This window comes from Lonchura striata, chromosome Z, assembly GCF_046129695.1.
Source record: "Lonchura striata isolate bLonStr1 chromosome Z, bLonStr1.mat, whole genome shotgun sequence".
Taxonomy (NCBI): Eukaryota; Metazoa; Chordata; class Aves; order Passeriformes; family Estrildidae; genus Lonchura; species Lonchura striata.
Window position 1 is genome coordinate 55,364,813 of NC_134642.1, and position 22,255 is coordinate 55,387,067.

Here is a 22,255-nt window from a genome sequence, read left to right on the forward strand (position 1 = left end):
AGAGCAAGGATCTGGACTGCTCCACTGAAGGAGGGCTGAATAACTTTAAGTTCTACCCCTTCTTCCTTCCCTGAAATTGTCTATAAGTGGCATCTGGCCCACACCATTGCAGAAGCTGAACCACCCCTGCCCCTGCCTTTTGTTGAGATGCATTAAAGACTGTGTCCTGGCTTGTAAGATAAGCATGAATTCTATTTGACATCTGTTGGAGGTTGGGCAGTTTTCTTATCTCTTCCAAGAACAACGTCTCCCTCGGGGAGATATCTTCTGTTAATGGACCATTAAATGACTCACTGCATGACTGGTAAAGTTATATCATCCCACTGTGAGATGCTCCAGCCAGAGGGAGGAGCCAAGCACCCCCACCTGCATAAAATCAGCAATTTTTGGGACATCAGGGCAGCCTCTCTGCTGGATTCCCAGAGGAGCAGCCTCTTCTCTGCTGGATCCCCAGAGGAAGACCAGGACTATCTACTCCATCACCAGACCTTCAGAGAAAACTACACCCTTCTACAGATCACCACTTCAGCAGCATTTCATCTGCCACTCCAGGAGGAGCAGCCACCATTTAACTGGACTATTACCAACACCCTGACTCCTCAGGGTGTCAGGTTTCTGACTCTATCACTAATTTTGTTTGTACTAATTACACTTTTTAAAAATTTCTATTTAGTTTTTTCCTAGTAAAGAACTGTTATTCCCATTCCCATATCTTTGCCTGAGAGCCTTTTAATTTTGAAATTGTGGTAATTTGGAGGGATGGGGTTTACCTTTTCCAATTCACAGGAAGCTTTTGCTTTCCTTCACAGACTCCTGTCTTTTCAAACCAAGACAGACTATTCCTAGACTAACTACACTGAAGTTTAAGCAATTCCCATTACTCTTACTAAACTTTTAAAGGTTAAAGATTCTACAACATTAGGATGAATGTTTGCTATCTATTTTAAAAGAAAATATGCAAGCCTATTGGAAACACATGCCAGGAGAAAGAAAAAGCAAAAACATGCATTTGTTTTCACTCTGACTTAAGACAATTTTACAGTGAGATGTTAACCAAAAGCCAGGTTGCAGAAGATGAAACCATTAATCAAGAAAGAACACACTATTGATAGAAGAAAATTACTAAGATTTATGAAAAAGCCTGATATTTTAGGATATTGAAATTCCATGAAAAAAGGCCAGACTAGAAGAAAGAACTACCAAATTCCTTAAGCTGACCTACTACAAAAATCATCAGTTACCCAGCCCTGTCCTCAACCTTACTACTATTCTGCACCTATTGCTTTCAGGAAATTGAATGACTGTTGTTCCAAGGACAATGAGTGTGACATCCTTCAAAATGAGGTTCTACTTTAATAAAATAATTTGGCTTTCAAAACCTTAGTAATGAAGTTCATATTCAAGTCTACTCTCTTAACATCTTGCTAGAATATAAAACTAAGAAAATAATGTAAAGCATTATTTTTTCCTGTATGTCTTGTACTAAATTCATTATTCTGTGATAAATATTGTGGTTTAAGTGTACTAAAAAACCTTCATTGTATTAACTAATCTGTTTTTCCAGTGATTTTTCAGGATAGAGAACATGTATTTCCAAGACACTTGAAAATGGTTGAAGCCAACTGCTGCTCATTCCTGACAAATGGAAAGCATTTTTCCTTCAAGCACTGCAAATTGCCTTTTGTCCGTATTTCTTCAATGGACATCCCCCAAACATGATACAGCAACATCTTGCTATATCATGACAAGATTTTTGTTGCAAGATAAAGGCAAAAGTACTCCTAGACACATAGTAAAGAAACAATTATATTAAGATCTTCTTTCAGCCAAGAAATTCCAACAGCTCAAGGTAAGCTACCAATTGCTAAGAAATCACTAGACAATCCGCTATTTTTGTGTCAAGAAACTTTAAAAACAATAATAGCTTCTTAGATATGGAAAGTAGTACTCTACCATGGATAATTAATCCATTTTGATAGTCTCATCAAGCCTGACAAACAAATAAAGGAATCTCTGTACCAATACACAATTTTATATCTCATAGATCTCTAGAAAGGATCATACCATTCTTTTCCCCCATCTTTTGTGAATTCTGGAATAATATTTATAAGTTTTGGAAAAATGAAAACTGAAGAACTCAAAAACCAGCATATTATTCCAATAATTTGGAGAACTCCTGCAACCAATTAACCCAGTTCCTGCATCCAGGTAGCTGGAACTTTTAACTGCTCTCATTCCTCACAATGTTTACTTCTGATTGTTGTGCCTGAGACACTTCTATTTGTATTTGCCAGTTAAGATTTTCTTATTCTTCAGTTCTAACAATGAAAATATAGAAAATAAAATATTAAAATGTCATTCTAACAATAATACAATATACACTATTTGCAAATTCAAGTAACAAAAGGCTTCTCAACACAGCCTAGCACCAACACTTCATAGATTTTCAATATATATGCAGAACTGTGCATTAGTGACTATGCAGAGCCTATTAAAAAAAAAAAAGACATGGACGCACTCTATTAAACTTAAAAAGTAAAAGCATCCTTTACCATCTCACTCCTAGGAAACAGCGTGTTTAAAGTGATATTATGTCAGCACAGTCTGTTCAGAATTTACTTCAGGACAGGCAAACAGCATCCCTGAGAGTTAGTATTACAAGTGTTAGTAACAGCAAGCATTTTGTCTTTCTTGTTGCATCAGACTGTAGTTGGTACAGATACAAACTAGAAAGAGGAGTTAAAGAAACAAAGTTAAAACTTAAAAAATATCTAGAAAGAGAAGTTAAAATCTTGTAACTGATATTGAAATTTATTTCATTCAGAAAAGTCCCACTGAGCTGCAGGCTGTGAGTTTACAGGCAGCTGAAATGAGAAACATAGCTCTTAAGAAAGCAAAGAATTCTCCCTGATTAGGATTCCAAATCATTAGATTTTTTTCCTGAATAAGAGAAACTTAAGCCATTGCATTAAAAACTTCAGTAAACAGACAACTGTGTCAAGGTTGCAGAATTTCAGTCTTTCTTCCCTGAGACTGAATCCAACTCCCTGTAAAATGGAATCCACCAATAATGCCTTCTCAGGTCATCAGAATACATGAAGTCCTTCCAAAGACTTTGCTGCCAAAGGTGCAAACTCCTCAGGTGGCTTTTTTGTTTTCCTTCTGCATATATGATAAGTAGAAAGGAACTCTGGGTCTGTCCTTGACAATGGAAGAAAAGGGACTGATGTTTTTAAAGAGGCATCTTTATGCACTGGTTTAACACAATGGCTTTTAGTGGCTTCTGAGAGAAGCTCCTCAAAGCTTCTACAATGCCCAGCAAAGCCCATCCCTTAAGGCTCTGATGACAGACATGTTTTGACCCAATTAGAGAAGTTGGTAACACCTCTGCAATGACTTATTTAAGAAGGCAAAAAACACACTCAAGTCCTTCCTCTTCTTCCGAGAGGTGGGGAGGTGCCAGGGCCATCCCGGTGCTGCAAGCAGCTGCCAAGGCCATGCAGCACGCCATCTCAGGACAGCTTGCAGTGAACTTTGCCTGCTTCGGTGCTTTTAGCCAGCCATGCTCCAGGCAGAAGGGCAGAGGCACCAACAGTGGCTTCTCCTTTTTGGCTCCCCACACAAAGAATGGTGCCAGCACAGCCCATGCGCTGCCAGCAGGGCTCATGTGTCCGACAGCAAGGGGCATAATGAGCAATTCCCTGATGCAGAGCCCACACGAGATCAATCTTTCAGTGCTGCAAAACCCTGTAAGAACTTTTCAACTGATAGAACTTGAGAACAAACAAACCTACTGACAACAATTTTCTTCCAAGTCAGCAAAAAGGAAAGGTGAGGGCACATGAGGAGAACAACATGGCAACACTAAGGTTGGTGAAAGAAGGGAGGAAGAGGAGATGCCCTATATGTCAGAGCTGAGATTCTTCTGCAAGCTGTGGTGAAGACTATAATACAACAAACTGTTTCCTGGTAATTCATGAAGTGCATGGGGGCGATTCAGAGATCCATTCGCAGTCCATGAAGAAAGATGCTCATGCTGGAGCAGGTGCATGCTAAAAAGCTGTAGTCTAAGAGAGAGCAGACCCTTGTTTCCAGATAGAGGAACCTTGCTTCCAAACCCGAGCAGCTTACCCTTAAAAGCCTTACATACACCCCATGAACTAAAATGACCCAAACCATGTAGTTTGGGAAGACTGTTTTGCCTGGGAGAGGGATTCACGTTACAGCAGGCTGGGCAGGACTGCTGCTGCTGAAAATTAGAACCACGCTGGAAAAGTTCACAGAGAACTGTCTCCCATGGGAAGGACCCCACGGCATAACAGAAAACACTCTTCTCCCTAAGCAAATTGAAGAAGGATTTCAAGTGAAAAACTCACCAAAATTCCCACACCTGTAGTGTCAGTGGAAAAGAAGGAGAGGCTGGAGGGAGGAAAGCGTAATCAAGGTTTATTTTAGTTTGTATCAACCTCTTTTAATTCTGTTAAAAACTTTTTCTACTATAAAGAAAAAAAATTCTTTTCTTTATACCTTTTCAAAAATTTGTGCCTGTTTTGCTCTTGGAGTGTTTTCGCCTAATCCTTATCTCAACACATGAGCCCTTCAGTTTTTCTCTCTGCTTCCTCTGTTCAACTGTAGCAGAGGAATATGAGTGAATAGTTTTTCTCGTGGCTGCCTGGTGCTTAGCCAGTGTCAAACCACAACTTTGGCAACTGGGGAGAGCTAGGAAAAAAACTGCACTATTTTATTCAACCTACAGAAAGCCTTTAGGCCTCCAACCAATAAATTTCCAGAAGTTTTAAGCTACTACTTCAAAAACCTTTTTATCCTTAAAATACACACACTATCAGACTCTGGTGCATCCATTTTCTGGTTGCACACCACTTTGGCTGCTGTAATTATTTTGTTGGATTTTTTGTGTTCTTTCTAGTTTGCTGCTCCTCAAGACTAATCATTCAGTAAGAGAGAAGACACATTATTTCTTACAAAAATACATGAGGAGAAGTTCATGGACAACTTCTTGATGTTAACAGAACATGAAATACTGCTACATCCTGCACACAATCCATCAATTTTGAAAGGATTTTGAATTTCCTCTGACTTGTGTTTGAGATTCACACACTAAAACTGTTAAAATAATCCAGAATAACTCAAACCTTAGTTGCTCTAAACTGCAACTTTATAGGTCACTTTCTATTTCTATTGTGTCCAATCTTTCCTTAAAATTCCTAAGTTCATAATTTGAGTTATGTGAAGGTGTTTTTTATAAATCTTAGTATCAATAATTTAGGACAAAAGGCTACTGGGAGTGAGGTTTCACCAATATAAAATCTTCCAGTCATCTGACAGAGCATTACCAGTTTGTGTGAAAGCCATCTTTTCTACTTTTTCCATGCTGAATGAGGAATATTTCTACGTCAACTCCAAAAATCTCTGTTAGTACAGAAATCAACAGTGGTTGAAAAAAATACATATACAACTACTGCCTTTTAGGTAGTGATTAATAAGAAACAGGAGATTTTCATTTAAGAAACAAATGTACTGTACAGCTGTTAAATATCACCTTGTGCATTTTTAAAGTCTAAAAATCTCCAAGTAAACAAACCTTTTCCCTATTAAATATTAAGATGCATTGTTTTAACAATAAAGTCAACTTACAGCACTTAAAATTTCAGATAACCAAGTGCATTCACTAGCTATCTACCCAAGAAGCAGAACAGTTCTTCCTTCTCAATTGCTTAATTTGAGGACTCTTCTCTTTCTATAAACTATTTCAGAGCAAAATTTGCCTTCAGTTTTCTAGACTATCGATCTGTCCTCCTGACAGCCACTCTTAAAGCTATCACTTACAAGCCTTGTATGTTTATGCCAACTGAGGCAACACTTGAATGTACTTGGCCAGTACAGTCCTGAGTGCTAGCAAGCTTTAAGATGTCTGCATGAGCTGAACCTGACAGGAGAAGCCCAGTGTGGACAAAACAAAGACTCCTAGTAAATTTGTGCAGAGCAAATCTTGTAGTGAAAGCCTCTTAAGAACATTCAAAAAAGCCCCATAAAAAACATGGGCTTCTGAGCTCAGTGCTCCAGCACACCTGATCACTTCATCATTCTCTTATCTGAGACACACATACTTGGCATTAAAAAAAAAAAAATTAAAAAATTAGGGAAGAGAAAAAGGAGCAAATACAAGACCAAGCTTATGACTGATGGCAAGTCAGTACTGCAGAATGCCCCAATATTACTGTCATGGTGATTGAGCAGTGCTGCCCATTTTCTTTTCCCCTTTGCTGGTTTATGAAGACTCTTCCTGGAAGTATTAAGGTAAAAATCCCTCTGATTCTACTTGATCAGTCCGGCACAAAGAACATCCAAATTGGTCAATGAAGCCTTTCCTGAGTGGCACAAGAACTTCAAGTTCTGTGCTTTAACTGTTACAGTAAAAACTTCAAACACCACACACTGCTAAGCAAAATCACATCTAGCCTGGAAAGCTTAAGACCTCAAATTGTTTAATACCTTGACAAATGCAAATAAAATTTGCTAGCTCTTAATGTTCAAGCTTACTCTGAAAATACTTAAAAGTTTCAGTAATGAAGCCACAGAAAACAGACTATTTTAAATAACCGTCTCTAATATTGAATTATCTAAACATGGCATTACCTTCATGGCATGGATTTCTTCTATTAATCTCTCAACCCGTTTCTTGTTCTTTAATTTCAAGTCTTCTGAACCCCTGCAAGTGAAGTCTATCTTTATTTTAAAAAATCTCAGTTTAGTTACTTTATTTCCTCTCTGGCAATACTAAGTAGCAAAAAAAAAAAAAAAAAAAAAAAAAAAAAAAAAAAAAAAATATATATATATATCACAAAATGGTGCATAAACATAATCCCTTATTGGCAAATGAACATTTTAACATTTTAGCAAAGAGCTGAACACAGCCTAATGCTTTTGCTATACTGAAAAGAACAGGAAACACTGAGGATTTAGCAGAACAATGTGAAAAACAAATGTTACTGTGTCAGAAAATACAAAACCACAATTCGTATCAAGAATAGGTGACACCAGCGTCTCAAATATATTTATATTTTAAGATCTGTAATATTTAAATATGGAAGTTTATTGGACTTGCTTCTTATTTTGGACAATTTGCTAAAATTGTGGAGTATCCTCAATTTACAGTATGAACACAGTAACAGATGTATCTCACACCGTCAAGACACATGCTAAGTTATTTCAGGCCATTAATCTTTAAAAACATAATCTACATATACTGTTTAAGCAGTTCATGTAAGAAGTAATTAATAGTAATTACTAAAAATCAAGTATGATCTGTGTATCTATGCAAATGAAGTATTTTTTGCTAAACAATCCTGAAGACAACTACAGTGAGAAAACTTAGTGCAACTTAAATTCAAAATCAGACTAGCATAAAATATGAAATCTGATACATTCAGATGTGCTGTAAAAGGTTCTGTAACTGATTCAGACTACCTTCCAATACACTAAATCCCATTAAAAAAAGTCACCCCAATTCTGCTTCATAAAACTCCTTTTACTCAGTATTTTTAGTCTAAAATGATGTTAAAATAAGACAAGTATGTGTTTTAGTGTCTTAAGTTTTAAATGTAGTACATTTTTTCTCCAATTTTTCCATTTTTGTGAAAACAATTAAAATACTTCCTTATTTATAACCACAAAACACTATTATTTAAAACTGACCTTTTCGATTTTAATTTCCTAATGTGTCTGGTTAGTCTCCGAATAGTGAGAACTCTGGCCTTCTTCACATCTTTTCTCATCTTCACAACCTGTGAGAAATATCAAAGACATTATAAACTGTTTTCATTGATTATGTTCTATACACAACACATTTATTACACTGACTTAAATTTCAGAAAGTAGTTTGACAAAGAGAAATAATTTGAAAATAGAGTGCATTTCCCTACTAAGAAAATATAATTTAAAATTAATGCAGATTTCCATTAAAATCAAACTGCTTCCATAAACATCAGAGGAAGAATAACAATGTCTAATAATGTGCCTGAGGTCTAAATAGAAGACAAGACAGTCCTAACTTGCCATACTTTAATATTATTCTTAGAGCTAGACTGAGCTAGCAGTTTGCAATGTCTCACCTTTTGCCTTTACTTAGCTTATTTTTGTCCCAGTTAAACATCAGCAGTACATTAAGTCCATTGGTGCATAACACATAAAAGCATTTTCATTATTAAACATCTTCAAGTGTTAAGGAAAGACTCTCAAAAATAAACATTATTTATTATGGAAAAGAATTTGAGATATTAAATTCTTTTTATATATTTGAATTTATTTTTGTTGAAAACTTAAATCCAACTTGTTTCTAACTCACTACAGTCTATCTCAACCTGCCATCCTACTCACTAGGTAGGATGTTCCAAGTCTGTTCCCAAATTTATACCAGGCAGTTTCAAAGAAAATTTGGCAATGCTATTTTGGTCTTAATTCTCACCTCGATAGCAAAGAAAGAATTCTCCTTATTATTAGACAGATAGGACAAACAAAGAAATCTTTCCAATCCTTTGCAGTTAAATCCCATAATGGAAAACCTTAAGCCCAGGTGCTGTCTAATGATGAATGTTTCAGATACAGGGAGTCAGTAGTGATCCTTTATTTTTACAACTCATCTTGCCTCTTATTTATTCTATGTCTATTAAAATTTTGTATTTAACAGTTAAACTTAGAATAACATGAAATACTAAAACAAACAAAAACACAACCAAAACGAAAAAAAATTAGTCTTCCTGACAAAAGCCTAATTGATCTTAAATTTATCCAGTGGGGTAAGTTACAAATTTAAGTTGGCACCTCTTTCTCAATAAAGTTCTCTACATCAGATTTCTATTCTAATTTCTCAGTGATAACATCAAAATGACAGACTGATGATGACTGCACCACCTAGTCAAGTCAATGAAGAATATTAGTACTATAAACCTACATCAATTTTGAACAAAAAAAAGTAAAAAAAAAGAAAAATCTTCAAAGCCCACAGAGCAGAACTTCACACCTGTGATGAGGAGTCTGGCTAGTACATATACAGAGACCATAAAGATGTGCAGAGACCAGAAAGATGATCCTTAAAAAAAAAAAAAAAAAAAAAAAGCAGAACACCTATTTTGCATAACTGATTATGTTCGTAGCTTAGATTAGTGATTCAATGAAGCTGTTAAATCCTGAATGGTATTTCACTAGTGGCTTAACTGAAAGCTGAATTAGAGCAAAACAACTTCTGGAGAGCAGCATGTACTGATTGTCAGCCTTACCTCTGCCAGACAAGCAAAGTGAAGCAGTGCTCCTCTGAGAAGCAAGGGAGGGGAATTGTATGGGGGGCAGTCACTTGTATGGCATTAGTCACTTTCACCATGAAAAGTAAAAAGGTAAAGGTTTCTGGGATAAAAAAAACTGACCTAGAAATGGCATCCTGTTGCAAAAAATTGTTACAGCAAAGGTCAGTACTTACCTTAGTAAAAGTAACTGTACATACAGATCTACCTACAAAAGCATTTCCACTTCAGTTAACAGCAGAAACCACATGCCAAAAAGCACCAAGTGCCAACTTTCTGTTACACAGCAGCACTGTCCAAGACTTTAATATGCTAAGGAAGAAACCCATTGCATCACCATTTGCCATCAAGGCATTTATTTTTTATAAGACATTGAATGAGATTATCCTAGGTCTCTATAGTACATCTCCTAAAAGGAAGAAAGAAAAAAATTGCAGCTTCTGTCTGAACACCTCTTTGATACTATACATACATACTAGTACATTCAATTGAATGTTTGCAATATCAGAAGCAAACTGGGTATGCCTTCTTAGAAGGTCTGGGATGGGGATATTGTTTTGTGCTTGGGTTTTTTTATTCTCTATTTTTTTAACCACCACTGAAACCATCCACAAGCTAGAAACATACTGAAATTTAAGTAACTTATACTTTACATATTAGTTATTGTGTATGCAAACATGAAGTATATTTAACTTTCTCTCAAAAATATTTTGTCAGGTATTCTTTAATAGAAATATTAATGCACACATAGCATGTTTCCAGGGCCTACAAGAGCCAAACTTCAGCCTCCTCTGCTGCCAGCCAGTGAAGGCTGTATAGACATGACAGCAGGAATGAGGGAAGGTATTCGCTCCTTGGCAGACTAGGAATATCAATTTATGTAATCCAGTAACTTCTTTCACACGGGACAGTATGCATCAACTCTGTTCTTGGAAGTACTCATAGTGTTCTCAAGAAAGCAGTCAGCTCTGGGAAAGAAATCAAAAAAGTTTAGCTTCAAATTTACAGTGTGCCTGAAACAATGGGGCTTAGACCACCAGGGTAGGCCCTGGTCTCTGTATTACAAAGTGAGAGAGGCAACTTTGCCATCAGCAGGAAAGAAAATCAAACTAAGCCAAATCAAACAAAAAAAAACCCACCAAGAATAGTAATGAATTTCAAAAAATAATAACATTTATTAATAATAAAGTATTTTTTACAAATAGTTCAAGAAAAGACAGTAAGAAAAGGAGAAGTCTTTGCACTGAAACATAAAAAGGCTGCAGTCTAGGTCAGGATGAGACTTTATGCTTCAAGACTAGGCAATAAGGATTTTTAATCTACTCAGCAGTGACAGTAAGCACTAGAATATAATTATAAACAAGCAAAACACAAACCAAACAGTTTTTTCTATCAATAGGATCTACGATTTCTGGAAATTAAGGAAGTCTGCAGTTGTATGTGGAAATAAACACTTCAAGGATTTCTTTGAACAAAGAACAAGAGATGTTTTCCTTTGTTGACAACATTTCTTTATTTTGTTGGGAAATGCTACTTATGAGACAATTAAACTATTCCTACTCATCAATGCTACCAAATGTCTGTGTTCGCACATTATTAATCATAGATAATATCAAACTAAGAGTTGATATAGACTACATATCAATTATTAAATACAAAATAATGAACTTATTTTTGAAAATAAGCCTAGGCAGAAACATACAGAATGCACATAAGCATATTTTAAAAGCTATGGTTATGAACAAAACCCATCCATTTGGCTCTGTGCCTTTTCACAAAACAATGTATTTATATTACTACTGATGCTTAACAAAGATGAAGTCCAAAAAATTCCATGACTGGTGGCATTCCACAAAGAGAGCCCAACAGCTTTCCACCTGCAGTAAGCACTGCCACAAGTGTTGACATGTACCAACCAGCTGCACCCAAGCCATTTCAAGCCACAGGCAGATGGTCGCTGCTGCTGCCCTTTCAAGAAAGGGCAAACAAAGAACACAACAGGGGATCAGCAGATGACAGGCCAGACAAGAATTAGAAACTCTCAAGCAATTCACCTTTTCCAAGGAGTGCATATTATGAGGGAGATTGTAACAAGAATTGCTAGCTTCAGTGCAGCCTACATTAATGTGATACTTGGTATAACGATCCCAGTACTCATCTGGCATTAAAAATGGCCCCAGCTTTAATGTATGGGTACCACAGACACAGTGCAAAGACACCAAAGTATACATATCAAACCAAAAGGGTGATTTCTAGAAAATAATAACGAAACAGTGTATGTTTAAGAACATCACAAGAACCATATTTAACCCAGAATGCACAGCTGAGTAAGGGAGAAACTAATAGCTTCAACTACTTTGCTTTCTATTTCAGGTTATATGGCTCCAAACAGTTTAAAGCCAATCCCATAGATTTGTCTTTCTGTGTAGTAGCTCAATGAGACCTTCCCAGTCCTCAGCATATGCAAGCCCTTCTCGTGCCCAGAAAGAAACTGACACAGGATTTCTTAATTGTACCTTTGATCTCTTAGTCCTCTTTACAGCTTTTCCATGAAGTAGTTCCATTTTGACACTGGTATTTCCCTTGGTAGTTACAAATTAATTTTGACTAACAAAAGTCTTGGAAGAGCTGAATCAGTTCCTAAATCAGTGTTAGACAGTGTTAGGAAAGGGCTTTTGATCAAAGACATTACCCCTTTTAAATAAATGGGACACTGTTATTGTACATAATACAAGACAAAACACATGTAGAATAGAATAGGAAATTATTTTAAGAGCCTTCCACATAATTAAGCTGTTACAAAAAACTTCTTTGAAAATTTTCAAGTTTCTTTAAGATAAATGTAAGGTATTGTTAGATAAAACAACATCAAGAAGTCTAGTTTAGGTTCTGAAAGTCTGTACTACAGAACAGTCCTCATATTAGGGATGACAAGAAAAACACTAAGGAATGTGGATAAAATGACAGCATGGGTACAATTATACATTCTAATTCACATGACTAGTTAAAGATATTTGCCTTCACATTTTTAAGACAACAGCAGCAAAGTTCTCAAACGAGCATTACATTAGAATAAAATGTTGTACTTGGCCACTTCTGAAACTTGTTTTGAGGTCTGTACAAGCAACATGACTCCAAACTAAGCTAGTGTTCAGCCAATTAGAAATAAGGAAAGTGTGACTAAAGATTTGTAGATGTATCAAGAAAGGTACGTGTCTACTCTGAACTACAGTATCAACTGTACTTGACAAGAAAAAAATCCCAGACCCAAACCATTACTAAAAAAAAATCCAGTGGGTTAAGAGACACACTATGTTTCTACCTATGACTTGTTTGAATGTATTTTATTCAGACAACACTGAAATACTAGAATAACTGTGAAGTAAAAGCTTTTTTTTTAATATTACCACTTACAAAAGCTAATACCGAATATCTGAAGGACCTAGAATATTTTAAATTCTTCTTAACTAAATTTAATAGAAGTTAACTTACACAGCCAGCCCCAGCTATCCAAAATGCATGAAAGCCAATAAACTAATGAACATGTCCTTTTCTTCAGAGCAGCCTGAAGCACATACAACTGTTCTTCTTGGGCTTCAGTCCATGAGGTACTGAATATTTTGGTCCTGACCCAATAATGCACTTAAAATTATTAAATCCTTAAACAACCAGCTCAGACCAGAATTTCTTCATCCACTTCTGTTTTACGCCAGCACACAGTCTAGCCCTAGTTCTGGTACAAGCAAGCAGAAAAGACAAATCATTCTGTTTTCTTCAAGAGGGACACTGCATGTAACCTCATCTAGTAAAAACACCCCTTTTATTATAAGAGTTTTAACATTGTGAAATATCCATAATGTTGAACAAACACACATTCATTAAACAGAAGCCTCTAGCCTCCTCCTCAACATGGTATGGTGTCTATGAAAACTCTCTTTAACAATACAGTTTTTCAAACACAGATGCAAAAATATTTCTTTTACAATTTGAAGATGACACTCCTAAAGCAGTGTTCTGTAATTTTACACATACACATCCAAATTCACCGTGCAATATAAGGCGTCTTATGTCTTTTCTATCACTTGATTCCTGGAAAAAAATATGGTACTTCTGAGCTTGCTTTTCCATTTCAGTTTCTTCCTGTACTCTCTGGACTAACAGGATTTATTTGACATGAGAGTCATCAGATAAGAGTGGGATAAGAAGGAGAAAACATCAAGAACCAAGGCTATTAATTCTATCCCAGGAAGAGTGTATTTTAAATACAGCCTATCATATTGCTATTGACAAGCTACCATTTACCAGGGTCTAGTGAATGAATGAGAGGAGAAAGATGAAATTCCATGTACAGAATATACTTGAGTCCTCAATACATTCTGTTCATGCCAAGCAAACCCTAGGAGGTTGAAATGTGAGCCTGATCTACTAGAATCAAAACTGCTCAAAGCAAAAGGAAAAAAATATTTATATATGCCTGTAGGCAAACAATAGCTTTTAGATTTTACGGCAGTAGGATTTACTTTTGAACTCCCTCAAGTTTAAACAGTGCTGCTAAAGTAGAAAGGGAAGTCACTAAAAATATACCAAAAACACTTGTTTTTGTACAGTTGCCTTTTCTATGAATTTTTACAAATTGCTTAAATTACACATTAACAAGTGTCAAAGCAAGAAATCCAGCTTAGAAAAATCCAAATAAAATAATAAAAAGAAATTTTAAGATGGATATGTGTTTAAGATGAATATTCAAGGTCTCTCCAATACCTGCAAAAAAATATGGTACTCAGTAATGTTTCAATTCTCACTAATATTCTTTCCCTTCCTCATTTTAGGGCACATTAAAAACACTGGTTTCACTTTATGTTATTTGGTAGTCTTCTAACAAAGAAGTTACCATGGCAACAGTATTCTCAACATTAATTTTTGGTGCTATTTGGCAACACAGTTTTAAAATTCATAACACCTGCAGTTGGATCACAAATTAGCCAGAACTAACAATAGTACATAATATGTTGAGTGAATAATCTGAGTGAAAAAATGTTTCTGGAACTTCATTACAAATATTTCCCCCTATTATGTGGAATGCCAGCTTGAAAGAGCTAATGATTTTTAGATTCTTAGGAAAAGCTAGGAATTGTCAAGTTTCTTTTTTTCCTTTTTTTACAAAAAGAATCCTTGTATTACAGTATGTATTTGATACATTTCAAAACACATGGAACTAGGCAGAAAGACTTAATACAGCTTCATACATTTCATTATAAAAACACATATAAGTAGGTGGCAAAGGTAGCAAGAAACAACACAAACACACCGGTGTGGTGTATCAGTGTTCAGTTCCAGAACAGTTTTATACAAATATATACTGCAAGAAAGAATATATAAAAAAACCCAAAACAAGGTGAATTTTTCAGACAGATCAGTTTCCTGAACTGCTTTCCCTTATGGTCACATGAATGTTAGCTAGTTCCAGCACAAATGAGCCAAGTAAGAACACACAGAAGATGGAGATATGAACCACAACAAATCAGACTACAATAAATGAACTATTTCTTCATTTAATATAAAGATCAAATCCCAACACAGAAAGTGCTAAGAAACACAGTTTTTCAATTACTGTTTGTGCCAATGTCATGTTAATCTTGCCTTTACCATCTGCAGCTATATGACAACAGGTTTCAATGAAGTGGATTCAATTCCATCCCAATAGAACTATCAGAATGTACAAAAATTCTTGAAATAAGAGGTTAATTATTCTGGATTAAACTAGTTCACACTGCAGTCCAAAGCTGACAGAAATGCCACTGCTATCTAGAGCATCCAAAAAGCAAAGCACCTGCAGGTTCCCAGGCCTCTGGACACTTACCCTTGTCAGGTTTCCCAAGGGATTTGCTAAGGATGAATGAATAAAAGCACACTTGGGCAAACTTCTATCTTCCTTACAGGAAAAGTAATGCACACCCTCCTTGAGTTACTGTCAAACTCTTCCTCCACAGTCTGCCCATGCTGCGTTCTTTGTATTTTCTCAACTGAAGCACTGAAATATGGGTTTCTTTATTCCATATAGCACTGTATTTCTTCCTGCATGGAGAACAGTTGTCATTTCTAGTGTAATTTCTCCAAGTAGAAACCACAGTGAGTACTCGGAAATGCTAGAAAAGATCATTTTCATCTAAAGGTTTAGAAAAGCTATTCCAAGTATCTAAGATAGTTGGGAAGGAGTAAGGGTAGCCTAGAATTACTTGATCATTGCCAAAGACCAAAATTTAATGGATTTCAAAGTCAGTGTCTCAGTGGATGGAGTCAGACTCTTTGCAGTACTTCAGAAAACATTCAAGTCCAAACCAGGATCATGAGATGGCTAGACACATTTCTAAACCCTAAATACACACCAGCAGTTGTAAACGTCCAGATAAGAAAGAACTGTTATAAACTAGCCTCAAAATGCTATATTAGATATATCACTGCATCCACATGGAAGCAGAAACTATACATGTTTTCCAAAACAGAGGACTACCTGAAGGTAATTTCTAACTCTGTATTTAATTGATCAACAAGTTGGAAAAACCCCAGATACCACTCTGCTAAAAATATTTCCATGGAATGTTGAAAGAGAATGTGATCAAGGCATTTAACACAGACAAGCCTCAACTCAATGGACTTTGATGTCTAGGACTTCTTAAACAGACCAGAGTTCTAGCTAGAAGTCACACATGAATTTCATGCCTCCTTAAGCTTTGACTTTACAGAAAAACAGTAACAGCAGAAGCTGCAGTAGTGACATAAGAATTACGAGGATGAACACACATTAATAAATAGTAAGAGTGTTGAGGGCTTTTACCCCTCTTCAGATGGTGAACCTTTTAAAAGCATCTGGAAAAGAGCACTGATTAAAAGGCAACATTATGAATCTCTATATTACTTGCATAATCTGAAGCATGACACCACAGCTTGATTACAGTGACTCACAAACAACCTATGTAATTTTTTACATTAATTAAATAGGTCACATATATGATCCAAACCTGTACAGCTGAACTGCCACCATGGAAAGAAAACTTTGTGAAAATTGGGTAAGAACATTTCACCCTAATAAATATGAAATTCAATCACAGTGATTCCAGTATTAATTTGAAGGTATGTCTGGTGGCGTGACTGCTTTGGCTTGGGATTAAGAGAGGCTAGCATAAATGGTAATATGGCCTCCTAAACAACACAAAAAAACTTCAAGTCTTGAGTACTAATATGTTGCAACTTTACTACCTATTCTGAAAGTGCAGAATATCAAAACTGTGTATTCTGGAATCATATTTGTTGGCCTAGTTTCTGAGAAAATTAGGTCAGTCAGCACACTGTTTTGTCTGTCAGTATCTCTGGTAACTTTTGGGCTTGTTAAATTGAAATCAAGGTTGACCAATCATCACAGCTTCTACATGTTTTGTGAAAACTGATAGCCATGGGAGTTGTGAACTAACACCAGCATGGCTAGCATGGAAGAAATACACAGGCAGAATCCAAGTATTTTTCATTTTGGCTGAGAACAATACATGCATACACATTCACCAGCACATGTGGCTCTGAACCAACCACAGAACACTCTCTCCTGACTGTCCAAACAGACAGGAAACATAGGCCATAACTACAATTACTGAGAACACTCCAAAAGCATAACAAATAACCCAAGGATAACACATTGAAAACAAAAAGAGACAGACGAGTAACTGATGATATCTATACGAAGTTTTATGGAATATTGGACTCAAAGCTGTAACACGCCAGGCATCACTGGTTCTGAACTTACACACACAATACATTTTATTTTTATCACATTGTTTTGACTGGTGATTTAATCTGGTGATTGAAGCTTCAAGGGAGATTAGAACACATACACTTGCTGAATGGGATAGAAGAAGGTCAGTTTCTTCTGTGCAAGACAGTTAATGAAAAAAAGACACTTTTCTAATTACTTCAGTTGTCCTCAGCTTGGACTAGTCTCGCACACCAAGAGGCCAGGAAAAGAATGGGAAGCCTGTGCAATGTCACAGAATCGCAATATTTGACAAATATTTGTATCCTAATATTACCAGGAAAATGCATAATTATTATGATGCGTCATTCAACGCAAATACTTACTTTGTAGTAAGATTCATCAGTTTCAAAATTTATATTTCAATGTCATTATATAGTTATTATTATGCAAGCATAAAGGAATAATTAAGGAAAAATGGTTTCAAGTTCATTAAACGAAACAAAACAGCACCAGAAGAGGAATGATGAAGTTGGAGAAATACCTGCTAAATAATTTTCCATTTCTCCCTAAATCTGAATGATAAAAAAACTAGCTAAATACCACAATTTTTAGATTGACCATAAATATACATTTAGCCTGCATTATGAAATCTCACTACTATGAGCAAAATTTCTTTTGTTTTAAAATTTAAACTAATTTTTCTTCAAACTCCTCCTCTGTAAAGTTTGTCCTCTGTCAACACAAGTAAGAAGAAGCCTAAGTACTGGAAAAAGGCTGGAAGGCTATTTAGGTATATGAAAATTCCCATTAAAAAGGGGGAATGATCAACTATCACCAAAAAGAAGAGCAATTAATTTCGGTTGCTCATGCAAAAGTCAGTGTTCTGGATAGGAGCAAACCACACCTCAAGTTACATCTTGAATTTTCACAATATGAGCAAGCATCACCAATACTGATACATTTTGGAGGGATAAGCAGCTCTCCCTCTTACACTCTACTCACAACCTGAAGAAATTTCAATCAAGCAAGTATATTTTAAAATATTAAAAATAAAATAAAAGCTTCTCCTCTCAAAGCTGTAACTTTCAAGAGCGTGTTTTCTTGTCTGATGTTCTGATATGACATATATAATGTTTAGAAAAACAAAGAAATAATCGATAAAAGTAGCATCAAGACCATAACAAAAATATTGACACAGGAAGCAACTAGAGCAGAATGTCATGGAATGACACAGCATAATAGGAAAAGCACAGAATGATGTTAAGTAAAAAACACTGATCACATAAAAATTAGTGAGTTGAGTTCCGGGAAGAAAAAAAATTTAAAAATCATAACCACTTTCTTCTTATGCCTGCGGAAAAAAAAAGCTATTGAGAAACAAATAAGAAGCATTTTTGAAGAAACAATCCTTTGTTAAAAAAAGAAAAGAGAAGAAAACAGGGAAAAGATGTGTTTGTGGTTTATAGCTTTCAAAGTATTTGGTACTTGTGCCTTTCTTCTTAAAAATAAGGTCTGTCGTATTAAAAAAAATTTACCAATCTCAAATTTCTTTGAAGAAGCATGAAACTTCTTTTACTAATATACTATCAAGTCTAACTATTAATACTTTTCATCTGTCTTATGGTGACCCTAGCACAGACACCTGACATCCATACAAAAAGTAAGTATCAAAATGCATCCAGTGAGTACAAGTAAGTACAACCACCCCTGTTCAGACCTAGAGTATGCCAGTGACCAGGAAAAGCCATGGCGTCAGGAAACATACTCTGATAAAAACCTCATATAAGGGAAATCCAAATTTGCATCACACTGACTTACACTTCCATACAGGATGAATAATTAGCCAAAGACTATGAACATCACCAGAACATGAGCTAGATTTCCACTGGCTTCAAGCATACTGCAGTATTACTGGCCTGACAAGCTAAAATACTATTCTGCTTCTCACAGAAAAATTGCTCACCCCTTAATATGCTGTCTGCTATTATGTCTCTATAACTTATATTTTTTGTGGGAACTTTCTCTCAGTCAGTATAGATTTATTAAAAAAACCCAAAAAACTAAGTGGCACTACTATATAAGCTACTCTTCAGTCTTTTTGGAAGGATGGTAAGAATTCTTGCTAGTGGGAATGGAAAATTACCTTGCTACACCAGTTAGTGTTCCTCATTCCTTCAAATCAGTTTGAAAAAATCAATTTCATTATAAGAATTTTTCATAAACACTAAGAAATGGGAAAGCCAGTGTTTAAAAAAACCTAAAAAAAAAAAAAAATCTAATAATCTGCATTCTTCCTAAAAGTTTCTTCATAACATCAATCAAAACTGGGGAAAAGGACAAGTATGAAAAGTAGAAGGAATAAAGCGCTTAAAATATCCCTTCCACATGTCTGACATCTATTCATTAATTTAAATACCTTTCCACAAGTTGGTCCCCATCAGTTGCCAAGATGCCAAATCTACAACAGATTTGTACACAACTATTCCAGTACTACTCATTAACAACTTGGAGCAACGCTAAAGGTTCTTGCAAAATCTTCATTGTTGTGATACAAGTACTCTCACCTGTTTGCCCAATGATATGTTCCTTGCCCAGCCATTGACAACTTTTCTTCCACACCAACTACTTGTTCTGTTGGAAGATTTCCTTCTTCTGAAGCTTGCTACCTTATTCTTCAATTTCTAGGTGCTTCTTACCAACCTATTTTCCCCTTTCCTGTCCTTATAAGCTCTCTTCATTCCTTAACCTATTTCTTCTTGTTCAACACACCCCATCACCCACCCATCATTTTTGTCTATTCTAATATTTAAGTACTTTCAAGCCCACCCCTCCTTCCCTCTGCATGAGCAAGCCATCACCTTAACTGCCCTTCTGTTTTATATTGTTTGGAATTCCTATTTTATCCATGTAAGATATGCTCCCCTGTGCTATTTATAGCCTCTGCAGCATTTCCCCAGTGACAACACCTGCCTCTGAATGAAATCACCATTTATTCCTTTAAACTAGTGGCTATTCAGAACAGTTCTTACCAGCCTCTTGTGCAAACAGCTTTTATCTGTTCCCCTCTTGCTACATTAATGTACTTGTACATGGCCTTATGTTTTCTCATATGTGTCCTCATTAAACACCAAAGAGGATTCACAGAATCCTTTACATTGGAAAACACCTTTAAGATAATAAAGCCTAACCATAAACCAAACACTGCCAAGCCAACCAATGAACCATGTCCCTAAGTGCCACATCTACACACCTTTAAATTCTTCCAGGAATGATGACTCATTTAATGATCAGCTATTACCCTAAGCATCCTGTTGCAGCACTTGACAACCCTTTAGATGAAGAAATCTTCCCTAACAACCAATCTGGCACAACTTGATGTCACTTCCTCTTGTCCTGTTACTTGGGAAAAGAGATCAATCCCCACCTCACCACAATCTCCTTTTAGGTAGCTGTACAGAACAATCCACCTCAGTTTCTTTTTCTATGAACAGTTTCACCTGCCATTAAATGCCATATGAATAAACAAGTATAATTGCGATCCTTCTTTGCAAAGGAAATGGTATTTTTTTCATTACAAAATCAGTACAAGAATTTTAAATCAGTTTACTTTATATGACTTGAAAGACATTCAAAAGAGTCACTGAATTTAATAGTTGGCCACTTTACTTTTCCATTAATTGCTCTTTAATACTGCAGCACAAGACAAACTGAAAATAATTTTATCATTGCATACCAATGAGGAATTGCAATGAATTCAAAACTGGCTACTATTCTCTTCTAGGAACATCTTCTCTCCCAAGCCCCCAAATTCTATTATGAGAAAGTATACCACCACATCTTCCCTTCAACACCCATTTCAGCCTTGCTCCCTTCTTCATTTAGCAACAAGTTCCAGACCCAGCAATGTAAAGGCTGCTGAAAGACAGTAAGTCTTACTGCTGTCTGCAAGGACAGCAGTAAGCAATTATGCCCATTTACTGTAACAGAACTATTTTTAAATTGTGTTTTACTTAGGCATATATAGCCATAAATTACATTTAATAAAAAAAAACCTGCACTATGTACTGCAAGTACCTCACAGTTCCCTTAAAGTAAAAGTTTCCCATGACCGTTTGCATGTTTTTTTCATTATTGTACACTACCACACCAAGGAATCACAGATGTTTTTGTTTTATGAGAGCATCTTACTAGGCTACGTGGCCTAGCACACACACTTTATATAAACCACTTGAACTAAGAAAAAGTTTTCATTCCTGTCCTCAAATACGGTAGTCCAATAATGGCTGTATACAATACTGTCAGAAGTAAAAAACTGCCCTGTTAACTGTGGTTAATTGCTTCGGTAATCTGTGGAAAAAAATCTGTGTGAAGAGCAAGCAGATCAGAATTTGCTGCTAATATTAGTAAAACTGATGATGTGGCAACTCTAGAAACTTTAGAAACAGCTGCTGGAACAGTTTCTATGGGGGGAAAAAAAGCCACAATTCCTCAGAATTTTATCTAACAGAGTATAAGTTTGGAAATTTCATAAGCTTTCAAAAGACTTTTTCCTTAGGACATTTACATGGTCTGTAAAAAGAATGTCAGCAATTTAACACTTGAACTGTTTTAAGCAGAAATCAAGCCCTATGTAGCACAACTTTCTTTTACTTCTTAAAGAAACTGTTGTGCCTACAATTACTTATTAGTAACACAACTAATGCAAGAATTTTTACATGCATTTCCATAGAGCTAAAATGACTGCTGCCAAGTATTCCAGAGTTTAAAAAAAAAAGCCATGTTTGCTTTCCAACTTTGCATAGGCTTGTAATAAACAGAAAAAACAGAGCGATTTGCCAGTATACTAAGAAATGAACTGATGGAAAAGATTAGCTATTTAGTTTTGAATCGTGCAGAAATTTTTCTTTTCTCAGTTCTCATAACTTGTTTATATGCCTTTCCAAAACTTTAGACTGACTTTAGTGACATTTAAGAGAATGCAGAACAAGCTTCAAGGAAGTATTTAAGACCATGTGCAAGCCAGGGACACACAGATCTTGGCAGTGCCAATAGTTAGCCACAGCTTCAATTTGACCACAAAGCATCCACAAAGCATCCTAGACACATATACTTTCAAAAGTATCCAAGTTCCAGCCACTCTACCTTAAGAGTAATTTTGAAGTGGTCACACATGAACTTCAAGCCAGCTTAAGTT

General features: G+C 35.9%; 1 protein-coding gene across 1 annotated transcript in view; it reads right to left on the reverse strand.

Annotated features, from left to right (window-relative positions):
• SRFBP1 (serum response factor binding protein 1) overlaps positions 1–22,255 on the reverse strand; it is a 70,295-nt gene that overhangs the window by 40,639 nt on the left and 7,401 nt on the right. Inside the window, exons 2-3 of the mRNA XM_021546254.2 lie at positions 7,717–7,805; positions 6,658–6,730 (exon numbers count right to left, since the gene is read on the reverse strand). Of these exons, the coding sequence (XP_021401929.2) occupies positions 6,658–6,730; positions 7,717–7,805 (162 nt within the window). The remainder of the gene's footprint in view (positions 1–6,657; positions 6,731–7,716; positions 7,806–22,255) is intronic.